The sequence below is a fragment of the Lagopus leucura genome, unplaced genomic scaffold, assembly GCF_019238085.1.
Source record: "Lagopus leucura isolate 7727_CA_CO unplaced genomic scaffold, USGS_WTPT01 Super-Scaffold_100037, whole genome shotgun sequence".
Lineage (NCBI taxonomy): Eukaryota > Metazoa > Chordata > Aves > Galliformes > Phasianidae > Lagopus > Lagopus leucura.
In genome coordinates this window covers 285,437-301,191 of record NW_024962286.1, presented here as the reverse complement: position 1 = coordinate 301,191, position 15,755 = coordinate 285,437, and the positions used below count along the sequence as shown (strand labels likewise).

Genomic DNA, 15,755 nt, shown 5'->3' with positions numbered 1-15,755 from the left:
AGCCCTTTAACGCTGTAAACATTGCCCCTAAAGACACACACTCCCCAGCTCTCCACGAGAGATGCCAGCCTTTCAGAGCAGGCATCCTTTATTAGAGACTCCAGGGATGCTATAAAAGTACCTTTGAAGTGGAGAGCTTAGCCCAGCTCCCAAGATAACGGCCATTTTCTGCTGTCATTGTCATTTTTATTTCTATGATAAAAAGACTGAATGTAACTGCTTGAGGCCGCACCAGGGGGATGGTGGACTTGCTTTTCCTAGCAGGTGTAAATGCTCACATATTAGGGCAGCGTGACAGTGCAATGACCTATTGCAAAGAGCATCTGCAGAGGGAGAGCTGCAGGAGCCCCAGCTCTTACCCTCTAACAGCATTTTTCCTGCCAAACAGAGAGACGTGGACATGAAGGGCTCTGTTATAAAGGAAAAGAGCCTTAATTAAAATTAAAATCAGCACAGAATAACTACCCAGAGCTTCAGTTAACATCCCTTCCTCGGTGCACGGTTTTCATTAGCAGAACTGAGTTTTGAGAAAGGGAAAGGCTCTGCTATTTATAGTTTCTTTCTGGAAGACCTTTCCTCAGACACACTGCTCAGTGGGAGCAACAGCCTTTTAGCATTGTTTAGAAAGAGTGCACCGTGCATTTTAGACTTACTTTGAAGCAATAACAATTCCCAGAGAACCTGGAAGAGCTGGAGAAATACCGATATTATCTGGAATTGCAGCTTCCACTTACTCATAAGTGTCCCATGCATTACAGACTCTTCCATTAGGTTTTAACTGCACAGGATATTTGCAAAATCCTTCATAGCCACATTAGTACACAGCAGCACCTTCCAGACCCTGTGGGCAGGGCAGCAGAGTCACCAAGACATGGCTTCAGCTTCAGTTGTGCCACCAAACAGGATCAATGCCCACTGCAACATTGGGCTCGTGCTGCAGGCATCAGTGGTGGTGTCCACAACACATCCAGCCCAGCACCAAAACGATCACAGATTGAGAAATTTCCTTCCCAATACATTCAGTCCCTACACCATCACACCCTTTTGCTGCAGCCTTGCCTCTTTCCTGTAGATGGAGGAGCACTGCTCCGGCTTTTTAAACCACATCTCTACTTCTATTCACTGTCAAGTGCCAGTGATCCAAGCAGAAAGCCACTTCACCAACTATTATCCAGTGAGCTCTCCTTAACAACAGCTTCAGGGCAACACAAGCTCCTCAAGTGGTAGGAGGGATCGAGAGATAGCAGAGGACACTGGTTCCACTTGTGTTGCTTTTAAAAACTCAGCCAAAACCTCCACACGAATATACCAGAACAAGGGAAAAATTTAGCCAGCTTTGCCACCATTAAAACAAGCGAAAACACAAGCCAGCACTTCTCATCAGGATGCAGAAGATAAAGGGAAACTTTTATGCCGCATCCAGAAATTCCTGCAGCTGCAAATGAAGGACAGCAATAATTGGACAGGCCCATATGCAATGGAAATGCTCCACAAGCACTGTGACACTTATTCTGCGCTAGAGAATCAACACTCCCCACTTCATCTGAAACCAGAAGCAGAGGGAACAAATGAGCTGTGCAATGATTTGAATTGAGTTTCTCTAAGAAAGCACAGGAAGATAAGACTTGACACCAGCAAAGCTCTTCTACGCTTCCCCAAATTACTGCAATTTCAGACTCGTTCTCATTTCCAAGCAGGTTTCATCCAGGCCAGAACCAAATTAGATAGGAATAGTTTATGCGAGTTACAGAGAGAGACTTCAGAACAAAAAACAACTCCCCCAAAAAATCACATCTCCCTAAATAGAAAACCAACTTACAAGGGTACGTCTGCATTTTTCAGCACAGGGAGCAGAAAGTAGCAGCAAACTTAAAGTAAAAACTCTGACAAAAGCAAAGCAACAAACCTCAGTGGGAAAACAAAAACAAAAAAACCCCACAGCTTCACCAACGCCCACTGGATGTAATAGGAAATAAAGCAGCGACACCTGAGGGGAGCAAAGCACAACCCCTTATTCTGTGGAGCTGCTGGCAACAAGGCACCCATGGATGGATGAGCAAAGGAACAGAAGTAGAGTGACATCCAAGGCAGAGTCCCACTGAAACCTGAGGAGCCAGAGCAGCCTCAGCTTTAACAGGCAGGTGTGCAACATCTCCACCAACACTCCAAGCCCCAGAGCTGTGCCTGCCTGGGCTTTGTTGTCAAAAACTGCTTGCTGATAGAGACGATGCACCCACAAAGGAGTTGTGAGCAGAAGGACGTGCGCAGGGATGGGAGCTCTCTGCAGCACGGCAAGCACTGCCCTGCTCAGCATGAGGAAAGGCAGCTCCTTGCGTCGCATGGTTGCACCCACAGCCATCTCACTGTCTTCCAAACTGGCTTTCACTTGCACCAAGGTGCCCGAGAGACTTCAAACAAGTAAGTAGTGAAATAAAAAGGAAATTAAAAAAAAAAAAAAAAGGAGGGGAAAAAGAAAATCCATTGACTTTTTTACCACTGCCATAATTTCAGCCCTTGTTACACATCCCGAGCTGTGCTCTTCTCAGCTAAACTTGCTCTTTAAGCATGACTTCGAAACACACCACTGCGTTTCCCCAAAGAAAACACCCGGCCCTTACGGGAAAAGCAACACCCTCTGCTGGAAGCAGAGCTCAGAGCCGTGCCGGTGCCGACAGATGCTGCTTATCCCAGCAGGGAGCTCAGAGAGCGACAGAATGGGCTGAGCTGAGAGTTTTCTCCTAAGCCCTTACTTAGAATGGGCTGCAATCCCCCTCCTTTCCCCACTGCCTTTGGGGCTAACACTTTTCATGCTTGTTGCAGCTGAGAAGTGATTTTTCTGCGAGGCTTAAAGAAAATCCATTTCTCATTTATTCAGCATTTATTTATAGCTACAGAAAAATTGTCCAGGTGCTGTTCTGCAGTCAGATCCCCACACTGTCTCTGAGCTCTCCCCGTTTGGATCCTACAGCAACAGCTCATTCGGGAGCAAAACAGGCAGGACACACGGCATAGGTGGGCCCACTGACCCCACCTGCTATGCATTCACAGTGCTGGAGACACAGTAAGCATTACAGTTACTGCAAAGCAACAGAAAAACAGGGCTGTTTAACCATAACAGAAGCAAGGCAGCGTGCATGCCGGGCTGTGAGTGCTGTGCTGTGCTGTGCACATGGGTGAGGAGGGCACGCTGGCACGGGCAGCACCTGTCTGCATTGCAAGGGCTCAGCACTCTTGCTGGGGTACTGCTCCAGCTGCAGCACCAGTTGCCCACGTGTAGAGCTGGGACAACTTTAAACCTGACAGTTTTCTAATCTGGAAGATGAATGAACACACAAAAACATAATCCTTTGGAGGCATGCTGAGAGCAACACGCTCACAGGTGCTCATCAGTCTGGCCAGGCTTGGGCTTGCTATGTAACCATGAATTAGGACCCACATCTCACCTCTTAGAGCCCTAGATAAGTTCAACACTGTCAAAGGGGCCAGCTGCTAAGGGAACAAAGACTTCCAACCCATCAACATTCAAAGGCTTATCAGAAAATAAATCTGTACTCCTTGACTTGAGGGAATTCTCCTACCTGCTGTCACACATCTTTTTTCTATTAAACACGTTGGCTTCAGTTTTCCGCAACAGAAAGATGTCTTGGCATCACACAGTTATGCTGGTACAAGAGGGTCCAGGTGATTCAAACCCACATGGCTTCCCACCCAGTAAGCTTCTAAGATCAGAGATCTCAGTCCCCTAATCCAGGACTTCTCAGCTTTTAAAGCCTTGTACGATGGCTGGTATCTGTTGTTCATAGCCCAGAATATCCCTTTTAGCACCAACTCAGCGCTATGCTCAAACATCTTCCAACAATAACTTGAGCATCACTCATCTGCAACGACAGCTTTTCAAGCTGAATGCTGCCAGAAGCATCATGAGACAGCAGGCCAGCATGCCCTGTATCCATCCCCACCCATAAGGCTCCTCATGAGCGGCCTGCACAACACAGAGCAGAGCAGCTGCTCCGCAGCAAGCCCTCACCACGGGCACAGGAAATCTATTTTGGGATCCCATGTGTCAGTCATTCCCATGTTGATGCAGTTCCTGAAGCAAATGCCACAAACAGGAGGACTGCTGGAGCTCTCCTAGCACAGGGAAGATGTCTTTGGGGCAGGACATGCACTTTCTCACCTACATGCACAAGCTGCTTTGTCTCACAGATGGGTGCATCGTTCAGGGGAGCACGATCTGCCCTTCCAACAACAAAGCACCAGAGCCCCAGTTTCCCTATGAAAAGATTTCCTAAGCAGGGATGGAACTATTCTAGCCCACAGCAGGGTGGGGAAGAAAAGACTTGTATTATTTATCCAATAAACACACCTACCTCCCTTTGAGAGGCATCAATTTCTCTGCACTCTTCTAGTCTTCTCAGCACGGCTTGGGCATCAGAAAGGGCCTCTGAGAAAACACTTTCATATCGAAGAAAGAAATCCAGTTTACAGCTTTTGCTCTCTGCTGCTGTGAGAGAGAAACAAGATGAGTTATTTGCTAATTGAAGGGATTCACAGAAAGCGGGATGTGATTGAAAAGCACCAGTTTGTAACCAGCACATTGGCTGTAACATGGAAACTGTGACTCACAAATCCCTTCTAAAGATATCACACAGCCCGGAGGAAAAACCAACAGTTTATTTAACACAAGTTATAAATGGAACATTTATCTCAAATCCAGTGCAGCCTCTGTTTCCCTCCCATGCTGAACATGAGTTTAAAAGATAAAGTAGCATTAGCAGGCAACTCTGTTCACTTACTGCTATAAAGATTGAATTACAAACCTCATGTGCTGCATTAACGCAGATCCCACTATACATGAGATGCAATAGATAAGATATTCATCTATACAAAGATGAATAGATAAGAAAAGTTTTGCTCAATATAGCTCTGGTAAAGTGCTAAGAGCAAAACAACCACAAAGGCCAAAGGATAGCATTGCACTGTGCCAAAGGAAGAAAGTCCCCACAGAAAAAAGGGGCACATGTCAGTGCTGTTACCACCCCATAGCAAATTAAAAGATGAAACACAGGGAAAAAGATCCCCCGTGACAAAAAACAGTAAAGCAACTCAAGTGTAATCACTGAGAGGCAATCCTGTCAAGGCTCACCTAAACCACTCACTCTTCCTTTCTTCTCCAGAGGCTCAGCAGGCTCCACTTCAACACAGCAACCACGCTCTGGGCAGGCAGGCTGGGCAGCACAAGAGCCTGAATCCTCCCGGAGGGACCCCGAGCTGCTCAGCATCGCATCCTGGTGAAGCCAGGTGTGATTCACAGTCAGTTCCTGCTCAGGAAGAGAAATATCTGCTTCCATCTCTGCTTCTCCAGGGCCAGAAGGGTGCAGGGCATCTGTTTTTCCTTCAGCAGCAGGTTTTTCAGATTGGGGCAGGTTATCAGCTTCAGCGCTGCTTCCAGATGAGTCTGCCATGTGGGCAGAGACTTCTACCTGATCCTGAGTTGAACAGCTGATGAGGTCTCTCAGGAGGGTTTTGCAGCTAACAGCCACGTCAAACATCTGCAGACTATCTGACACAAAGATGACTTTGGTGAAGTTGTGTTTCCCTGTTGGGAGCTTGCCAGTATACATCATCTCCAGCAACAATGCAAACTCCTCAGGTGTCACCACGGAAGCGTCAATGGAAATGGTGTCTGTGCTGTCCAACAAAGATTTAAAAAGCAGGCTGGCAGCAGCTAAAACAACCTTGTGTGCTCTGAAGTGAGCAGTCCCAACAAAGATGGTGCAATCGCAGAACTGCTGTTCTTTGCAAAGAGTGTACAGCTGCTGCAGCAGCTGCTTGCTGTAGCTGGGAAGTTCCATGGCTCCTGGATCTAGTGGTTTTCTCTTGCTTTGATCTTCGCACTGCTTTCACAAGGTCCTGCTAAAGGAAAAACAAAGGATTCTGCTAGCAAAAGAAACAAAAAATTACAAATAATTCATTTGACACCTGCTGTAGTTTACTGTGCTGTAGTTTAGTGGTTGTAGCAAGAAAAAGGTCCCATTCTTAACTCTGACTCCCCAAATTCAGCAACTTACCCAATATTGTTCAATTGCAAATACTTCAGAGAGAGCTTAGGAGTGAACACTGAGACAGGAGAGAAGAGGCTCCCTGATATAACTCACACCATAGAGCTCTAAGAAACACGAATGCTTTTTATTGAGGTACCGCAGTGCCAGGCTTTATCTGCATCCAGCAACTGGAGCTGATGCTGGATTCAGCAGTCAGTCTCTGAAAGGGCAGGTAGGGAACCAATGCAGGAAGACCTGCTCAGACTATCAAATGCAGAGGAAAATCGGAGGTGTTGATTTTGACCTACAAAGCACTAAGTGAACTGATCGTACAGCACAGAGGCAGAACTCCATAGGCCGAGTCTCTTCTACTATGGCATCTCTTTTCCTGTTCCTTCCTTTTTTTTTTTTCCTGTGTTGCTGTTGGGAAAAAAAAAAAAAATAGATCCACCAGTAGAATTTTTATCAGCAGGATATCTCAAGTTTTTTTGTCTCTGCTAGACAAGATAAAGACGTTACTGTCTCTCGTCTATACACTAGGATGCCTAACATGGATACTGGCAATGATGCTGAAACAAAACAGCATGAGTGCTAAAGGAGGAGCACCTGGATGGACACAGTTTACACGGCCTTCAACTGCTTAGCTTCTCCTCACTTAGCTTCCTGCTCTCTCCCAGAGAACAGAAATAATACTGCTTACCATCAGGACGTGAGTTTTAATTAGTCAGTGCTGCTCATACATCACCTTGAAGCACTGCCTCACCCGTGCACAGGACTGGCCACCTGCACTTCAATCCCATTAAACGTAAGGGTTCTGTTATCCTCCCACACTGCTGTAAATCACAGGCAACCAAGTTGATGTCAGCAGAGTTGCTGGCGAACGTGGGAGAAGAAAGAGCCCCATTTCTTTTGCCAGGCTGAGTGTAATAGCAGTTTTAGTCCACCCACTCCTTGCCTGGAGTTGAAGAGCTTCCAGTATCTGAAATGAAATTGGGTCTGCTGGTTAAGAAATAATAGCTGCGGATCTTCCTACAAAAGGACAAGCAGGAAACATCAGCGCCCTGGATGAGATTCTTGTGCATAAAACCTCTCACTTCCACAGTCTGAAGCAGCAGCACCGTCTGCTCCCTCTGTTCCTGGCAAGGGTATTGAAGATATATTTGCCCATGACAACTCAAAACAGGAAAGCTCTGAGCAGCCTAATATCACCTTGCCATCTTTATTACAATTGTTCAGAGCTATGCAAAACGTGTTCTGAGTAATTAGACCAAATATATTTGTACAAATGCATTGTATTTCCTTAATTATAGGGACCAAAATATCCAGTCCTGCCAAAGAGAATGATGATGGTTTTTTTTTAACAGGGGGGTGATTGCCAAGACCATCGTCAAGGCAACTGCCTGCTACTTATAGCAGTCTTCGAGCTTTTATTCTGAGCTGAAGGCCAGAAGGGACCACCAGCAGCAATCTGACATCTCATCTGTCACTGTCTCCTAGACTTCTGGACTTAATATCTTGGGTTTGGCTGAAGCTGCTCTTCCAGAAAGGTGCCTACTCACGATAAGAACTGATGTTTAAGATGAGAACCCTCCACTGCCATAGTGAGTCATTCTGACTTTTAAAATACATGCCTCATTTCTTGCCTGAATTTGCCCAGCTTCGTCTCCCAGCTGTCTTCTAAATGACTTTTGGGAGATTTGCCTGCAGAACTGGGCTGAACTTGGAATCTCTCTGAGAGCAGATAATACTTCAGCACCGATGAGTGCTTGCAGAGCATGAGCTATCTGCCTCTGCCAGCGCCACTGGTGAGAAAAAGCCATTTGTCACCTTTTCAGCCTAAAGCTGCTTCTCTGCATCGTCTTTGGAGTCACGCTCTAAGATAAGACCACTGCTGGTATTCTTTTTCTTTCCGGATTTCAAACTTAAAGTAAAATGTCTTAAGTTCACTGCTGCAGCCTTTGACACCTGAGCCACACAAACACTGCCCTCCTCTTCCAAAAACGTCGGCTCACTGGAGACAGAAGTGGGGGCAGAGCAGAGAGAGATGTGCTTATCTTAGCTGCCCTGCAGGCAGGCTTTGTCAAAGGATGATGAATCTTTTAAGGAAAGGTGTGACACGTCCCAGCTTACAGAGGAAAACACCAGGGCAGTTTAGTTATTTTGGTTCCACTGATGTCCAGTGAGACTGCAAAGCCAATGAATTTGAGTCAAGTCCTGAAAAGCGCTTGAAATGCTAAGGCTGCACTCAACCATATATTGATATAGGTCCCTTTGTCACTGTTGGACAGCAGCTATCACCTGAGACTGCTCTCAAGGCTGCCGCTTGGGCAAAGAAACCTCTTCTTCTGCACCTCCCAAATTCAGAACAGCAAACACTACTCTCTGTTGTCTGATGCAGCTCCTCCTTCCTTCTCCTGGGTATTTCAGTCCACAGTTGGAAAGAATCACATCTTTTTCTCTAGACTAAGGAAAGGATAAGCTGATGGCAGCAGATAGGCGCTCCAGAAGCACCCAAACAAGAACACCCCTCTCTTGTATGTAAGGCTGTGGATAAGGAATTATTCTCATTCCTTTGTAAGGTCAGAATTATAGAATCATTTGAGTTGGAAGGGACCCTTAAAGGACATCTAGTGCAATCAGCAGCACTGCAACAATTTTACTGCCACCTCAGCCTTAGCAAAAGGAGCTTGTACGCCACAATAATGCCAAAAACAATGCCAAAACTTGCCTTCTGCATTGATTTCAGCAAGACCAAATGCCGGGTCCACAACAACCCCAGGCAACGCTATAGGCTTGGGGCAGAGTGGCTGGAAGACTGCGTAGAGGAAATGGACCAGGGGGTGTTGGTTGATGCTCGGCTGAACGTGAGCCAGCAGTGTGCACAGGTGGCCAAGAGGGCCAATGGTTTCCTGGCCTGCATCAGAAATGGTGTTGTCAGCAGGAACAGGGCAGTGATTGCCCCACTGTACTCAGCTCTGGTGAGGCTGCACCTCGAGTGCTGTGTTCAGTTTTGGGTCACTCACTGCAAGAAAGACATGGAGGCCCTGGAGTGGGTTGAAAGAAGGGCAACAAAGCTGGTGAGGGGTCTGGAGCACAGGGCTGGTGAGGAGTGGCTGAAGGAGCTGGGCTTGTTCAGCCTGGAGAAGAGGAGGCTCAGGGGAGACCTTATTGCTCTCTATAACTGCCTGAAGGGAGGTTGCAGTGAGCTGGGGGTCAGCCTCTTCTCTCGTGTAACAGTGATAGAACTAGAGGGAATGGCTTCAAGCTGCACCAGGGGTGATTTAGGCTGGACTTTTCTGAAAGAGTGGTCAAGCACTGGAATGGGCTGCACAGGGAGGTGTCAGAGTCAAGAAGGTGTTGAAGGAACATTTGGACATTGTGTTGAGGGATATGGGTTAGTGAGAACTACTGGTGATGGGTGGATGGTTGGGGTGGGTGATCCTGTAGGTCTCCAACCTTGGTGATTCTGTGATTAGTAAACACCTCAGTGGCCATTACAGTGATGCAGTCCATGTCTGGGATTCTTTTTTGAGATGCACATGAAGCAGGCTTTCTTTAGATTTCAATAATAATAATGAACACTTCACTGCCAAGAAATTAAGCAATATCCCGACACAGCTTTTTAACGCACAAACCCACAGCCTTGTGCTCCCTCTGCTGACAGCACCCTGCAACCAACCCAGCCTGGTGCACAGATCATAAAAGTAAAAAGATTGCATCCAGCTCAGAGCCAGCGCAGGAGTTAAAGACATTGACAGCCTGGAATCAAAATCTGAATTCTTTTTGTGTGTTTATCAGCCGCCTGTCTTCTTGTTGCAAAGACGATGACCTTACAAAAAGGGTTATTAGAAAGCCAGGAAATCATGTACTGCAATTCAATTTTCTCACCTCTCCCACCAGAAGTAATTGTGTCTTTGAAGAGCTGAGGGAGGCTGAGAGGTCATTACCTTTCCCTGGGGGGCTCCAAAGGGCCAGAGCAGGCAGCACTCCCTGAGGGTAATATAAAATCCAGTCTAGGGAGCCAGGGCACACCAATTTGTTTTTCAATCTATTCTACTTCAGCACAGAGCATCAGTGCAGACAGATAAGAGGAAAACAAGCAACACTTTGACTAAATTCAGTGCTCCGCGGTCTCTAAAAGCAGCAGAATATACGTCACAAAAACAAGCAACATTTTGGCTGTCTGGACTGATGCTTTACATGGAAATATAGCAGATTGGAAAACAAATAGGTGTTCTCCAGTTCTTAATAGCAAGTTTTCCATTACCCTTCAAAGCAAAAGCCCTAACAAAAGGGTGATATCAGACAATCACGAACCCAAAGCAATGGCCAAATCTTACTCTCCAATCTGTTCATCCTTATCTCACTATGCCCAACACTGAAAGCGCTGATTATCATAGAATCATTATACAGTCATGTAACTGAGTTGGAAGGAACCCTTAAAGGCCATCTGGTCCAATGCCCCTGCAATGAACAAGGAGACCCAGAGCTCCATCAGTGCTCAGAGCCCCTCCAGCCTGGCCTTCGGTGTCTGCAGGGATGTGACACCCACCACAGCTCTAGGCAACCTGTGCCAGACTTGTTAATCGGAATTGTTTTGAGCTGAACGCATTGAGAGCGAGTCAAGAAGCACCTGGCCTCTCAATGCTATCACCACCTTCACAGCCCCAACAGCCCTGCAGGGAAGAAGGACCTCTTTGTGGTCCACAACCACTCTTCAGAAGAAGCCAGTGCAGCTGCCTTAAAACACAGCCAGAGAAGGATGTAGTGATGTAAAAACCAATTGGCATTTATTCAGGAAGCAAGCTTGCTTCCTGCATCTCCAAGAAAGACTAAGTTGTGGTCTGGGCTAAAAGAGATGTTTTCAGCACTTGAAGTGGTGCATCTCATTACACCACTTTATACAGCTAATTAAGCTATACTGGAAAGGGAGATAAGCCAATATGAATGGGGCAGTGCACAGGGGCTGGTGCGGCGAGATGGGAGAGGACCTCTGTCCTGGTCCTTATTCCAAGGGCTGCTTCCTTGCCATGATGTTTACAGAATCAAAAAGGTTGGAAGGGGGACTTCTGGAGATCCCCAGTCCAACTCCTGCTAAAGCAGGCTCCCCAGAGCAGTCACACTGCAAAGCATTCAGGTGGGTTGTGAGTATCTCCAGAGAAAGAGACGCCACCACCCCTGTGGGCAGCCTGTTCCAGAGCTCTGCCACCTCCAAAATTAAAATATGTTTTCTGACATTCATATGGAACTTCTGGGTTCCAGTTTGCGCCCGTTGCCCCTCGTCCTGTCTCTGGGCACCACCCAAAAGAGCCTGGCCCCATCCGCTTGCCTCCCACCCTGCAGGCATTTCTAAGCGTTGCTCAGATCCCCTCTCAGCCTTCTCCTCCCCACACTGTGCAGCCCCAGGGCTCCTCATGCAGGAAATGTTCCAGGCCCCGATCTCTCTGTAGCCCTGCTGGGCTCTCCCCAGCAGTTCCCTGCCTGCCTTGAACTGGGCAGCCCAGCACTGGGCCCAGTGCTCCGGATGCGGCCTCCCCAGGGCAGAGCAGAGGCGAGCAGAGGACAAGGTCCACTCCGAGCCAAACCCGCACCAGCGCACAGCACTCCGCGCCGTCGCCATGGTTACCTTTATTGGGAGCAGCGCGGCGAACACGGCGCGCGCCCTGTGACAGCCGCGGGAACAATAAAGCTTCAACAACAGCCGCCCCCGCCCCCTTCGGCGGCTCTACGCCGCTCTACGCGCGCCGCCATCTTGAAGCGGCTGCGGGTTGGTTCCCGCGTCACGTGACGGAGGAGTCAGCGTCGCGGGGAGGCGCATGCGCGGTTGTGTCCGCTGCTCTGAGGGAGGTTGGGAGCAGTGGTCTGACCCAGCCCGTAGCTCGGAGGAGGGCTCAGGGTGCGTTCAGTGGGAGCTTCCACCGAACCTGTGCAGGAGATACAGCCAGGGAGGACGTCAGGGCAGATAAAGCTTCCCTGTGTGTTGTACCAAATGGGGATCTTCTTTGAATTGGCTGTTGCACAGTGCCGGCTTGCACACCTGACCGCTGCAGGGTGCTCTGCGTGCAGCTCTGGCAGGGCTCTCTGGAATGGAGTTTGTCTGAAATGGTGGAAGCAAAAGGGATTGGCCATACTTTGTGTGGAGAGAAAAAAAAAAAAAAAAGGAGAAAGAGAAGGGAATGGAGAAAGGAAGGTGGGGAGAGGAGGAGAGGGGAAGGGAAGGGAAGAAGGAAGGTGGGGAGAAGGGAGAGGAGAGGAGAGGAGAGGAGAGGAGAGGAGAGGAGAGGAGAGGAGAAAGGAAGGGGAAAGGAAAGGAAAGGAAAGGAAAGGAAAGGAAAGGAAAGGAAAGGAAAGGAAAGGAAAGGAGAGGAGAGGAGAGGAGAGGAAAGGAGAGGAAAGGAAAGGAGAGGAAAGGAAAGGAAAGGAAAGGAAAGGAAAGGAAAGGAAAGGAAAGGAAAGGAAAGGAAAGGAAAGGAAAGGAAAGGGGGAGGGTAGGGAAGGGAAGGAAAACCATGAGACAGTGCAAATTCAGGTATTGCCATTTGTGTTTTGATGCCTGGAAGGGGGCTAACTGCTGCCATCTATTGATAGATGGAGAAGAAGACCTCATGAGCCAACTCGTCCTCATGAGCAAGTGTTAATTTCTGGATAAATGCATAGGGCAGAGGGATAACAGCCTCGGCTGTGTAGCTTTGACACCAGGCTCTGTGTGAGCTGGTAAGGAGCAGCAGGTAGACAGGGATTGGGACTGCGTGTCCTGTCTGCTGTCAAGCCTTCTCCACAGGAAAGTGAATGAAATTCTGAGGCTGGCATGCGGTCAGGAAGATCATCTTGCAAACAAATGGGTATTAATTAAGAATCCATAATGTCATGATGAGATCTGCTCTGTTCTGGGGCCTCTGCACACTGCCAGAGATCCTCAGCTCCAAACGGCACAGCCTGCAGTTGGGGCCATTAGGATACAAATGGTATCGCTGCAGCCGGTTTCAAGGTCACTTCTGGAGGATGCAAGAAAGGCAGGCTTGGCTGTTTTCTTGTTGGATTACAGAGAAAGGCTCCTTGAGGAGATGCTCAGACTACAGTCCTTGCCAGCCTCGTGCAACAAGTTGTCTTTGCTAGAGCTGTCGATTCCAGCTCTGCCAGTTTTCTCACAAATGCATTTGTTGGTCGTTTCATAGAACCACATTAGATTCACGTGGGCTGGAAAAGATATTCAGGGGCATCGAGTCAAACCACCAACCTGACCTAGCAAATCCCACCACTGAACTGTGTCCTTTAGTGCCACAGACACATTTCTTAAATCCCTCCGGGGATGGGGACTCCACCACTTTTCTGGGCAACTCATTCCAATGCTTGACCACCTTCCATCTTGAGATCTAATCAGTGGGGAGGAACTTGCAGCACTGGCACTAAGAAGGCATCCAGTGATGCATGAGTGTTTGGCTTGCTATCTGTGAGCCTGTCTGTATGGTATCTGCTTTGTGCCACAGTACTTCTAGAGAACATCTGGAGCTGACATGGGATAGCAGCTTTGCGGCTGAGATTACAGAGAGAAAACTGAGTGCCCGTTGCTGCCCTGCTCAAAGCAAAAGTGATGAGGGGATGGCTGAAAACAGCTCTGGAGCCTCTGGAACTGAAGTATACGTTTGGTAATACCTGATTCAAGACTGGCTGACAGGATGACAGCAGCCTGCTGACAGAGCAGCTACAGTTTCCTGCCTTGGAGGTGATGGATCGTTTGTAGAGATGACAGAGCACTACCATGATGAGAACTGATGGATGAGAGCAGCAAGTATCTGGCTTCAGAGAAACTAGACAGGCTTCCCCAAGGGCTGAAGGAGGATGGTTAAAGGCGACAGTCCCATGCTTCTCTGGCTACAGGGACAAAAACGGACTTAGAACAACTCAGGCTTCTTCATTTGCTTGTTTCTGTCCCCTTTGCTGCTTCACTCAAACGATTTGGGGGCTGTGCATTGCAAATTAAGCCAGTGTTGTGTTTCAGGAGAAGAATAATCTCCCTGTTGAGGAAAAAGGACAAGAAAATAGGAACAAGAACAGTATCCTAATACACCTTTTTCAGTTCCCATCACAGTAGCCCTCTGTTGTCTCTTGCAAGCATCTTAACTCTCGTCCTGTAGGTCCTGGTGAGGTCCTTCCCTCAAGTGCAGGAGCAGAGGTGCCTCACCAGTGAGCCTGCAGGCACAACCAAACCATGCGGCTGGCGCAACTTTTGATAAGCTCGCTTTTTCCAGGCAGCACAGACCTCAGGTCTGCTTTGGCCTCCTCCAGGTCCCTTAGAGCATCTCTTGGTGACAGCTGGCACGCTGTAAGACAGAGCTGCAGCCATCTCGGCTCAGCACAGCAGGGATTTCCTTGCCTTTTGCTGATATGGGAGCAAGCTCAAGGCCGTGCAACCGTATCTTCCCCACCTCCCCCCAGTTCATCATCTCCACTGCAGTGCAGCCTTGAAGGCAGCAAGTCCTGGCTTGCGGCTTCTCCTTCGAGCGCTTGAGGGCACTGTTGGAATTTGGAACGAGGCTGATCTGTGGGGTGAAGGATTTGTTTCCTGCCGCACCGTGCAGAGGCACGTCAGGTTGCCAGGACTCCAGCACTGGCAGCCTTGCTGCTTGCAGGGGTAACTTTGGCATGCATGCTCTGTCTCAGGTAAAAACTTTCTCAGAAAATATCAGGTAATGGAGGCTTCTTAAATCTTTGTTTTTTTGTTTTTTTTTTTTCTGTAAGCATTTCTCCCTTCCACTTTTAACCCCAAAGGTTAAAAGGTTCGATTTTAGGGAGAGGAGCGTGTTGCACAGTCGGTTCTTGGGAGAAAGCAGACCATAAAAGGTCAGATTACATGCAGATATGCTTCACCTGCACAGATACTGTGAGTGCTGTTCATGCATGGACTTGTGTGCAAACACAAATCTCATCGCTGTCAGCCTCCAAGGGAGCCAGCAGAGCAGGCTGTGCTCCAGGGTCAACGCTACAACAGCTCAGAAGGAGTGCACACAGCATTCTGCTGAGAAGCTGTGCCAGAGTAATTATTTACATGTGCTGGCATAAAGTAATTACTAATGGAGCAGAACACCATGCACGATCCCTCCAAGCTGTCCCAGAGGAGGCAATGGGAGGTACTGAGCAAAGTGCACTCTCAGTGTATCAAACTTCAGATTTCCTCCCACCTCAGAACTCACCCCTTCTCCCAGGGGAGCAGAGAAGCTGCTGTCACCCCTTCTATCCTGTCCTCTTGCCTATGCCAGCACGATCTAGGGCTGTAGGTTGCCCTGTTACCTCAGCTAAATGACACACACAACTCACTTTGATGAGGTCTTTTGGAGATGATGGCATCCAAATTAAAAAGCTGGGACTGTGAATTGCTTTGTGTTGTTTCACTGCTGTGTTTCTCTTGTTTCAGAGGTGGACTGCTGGCCCAACTGCGTGCACCCAGACTGACTTCCTAACGCCCTCAAGAGCATCACACTTTCCAAAGTGCATTTTCAGCTTCTTCACCAGGTCTGTGACCTGATTCACCTCTAGAAAATCCACTTCCCAGGTTCTGTGGTTGCTCTCATTGGAATCGCTTGTCTGGGATCTGTTACTTAAAGTGATCAGGTTTCTTCTTCTTTCACAGACAGGTCAGAATTTCAGGAGGTTCTTTTCAGGATGGGGCATAGCCCTTATCTTCAGCTGGGCATCAGTGTTCAGCCCTGGTGC

General features: G+C 48.2%; 1 protein-coding gene across 12 annotated transcripts in view; it reads right to left on the bottom strand.

Moving 5' to 3' along the window:
• The window catches only part of ZBTB40 (zinc finger and BTB domain containing 40), a 46,842-nt gene extending 35,042 nt beyond the window's left edge, over positions 1-11,800 (bottom strand). For 10 of the 12 annotated variants that reach the window (XM_042883091.1, XM_042883092.1, XM_042883094.1 and 7 more), the window contains exons 1-3: positions 11,671-11,800; positions 5,147-5,916; positions 4,371-4,504 (exon numbers count right to left, since the gene is read on the bottom strand). In XM_042883091.1, the coding sequence (XP_042739025.1) occupies positions 4,371-4,504; positions 5,147-5,855 (843 nt within the window). In that variant the 5' untranslated portion in view covers positions 5,856-5,916; positions 11,671-11,800. The remainder of the gene's footprint in view (positions 1-4,370; positions 4,505-5,146; positions 5,917-11,670) is intronic. The other 2 variants (XM_042883097.1, XM_042883090.1) reach the window with 2 other exon arrangements.
• Positions 11,801-15,755: the final 3,955 nt, after the last annotated feature.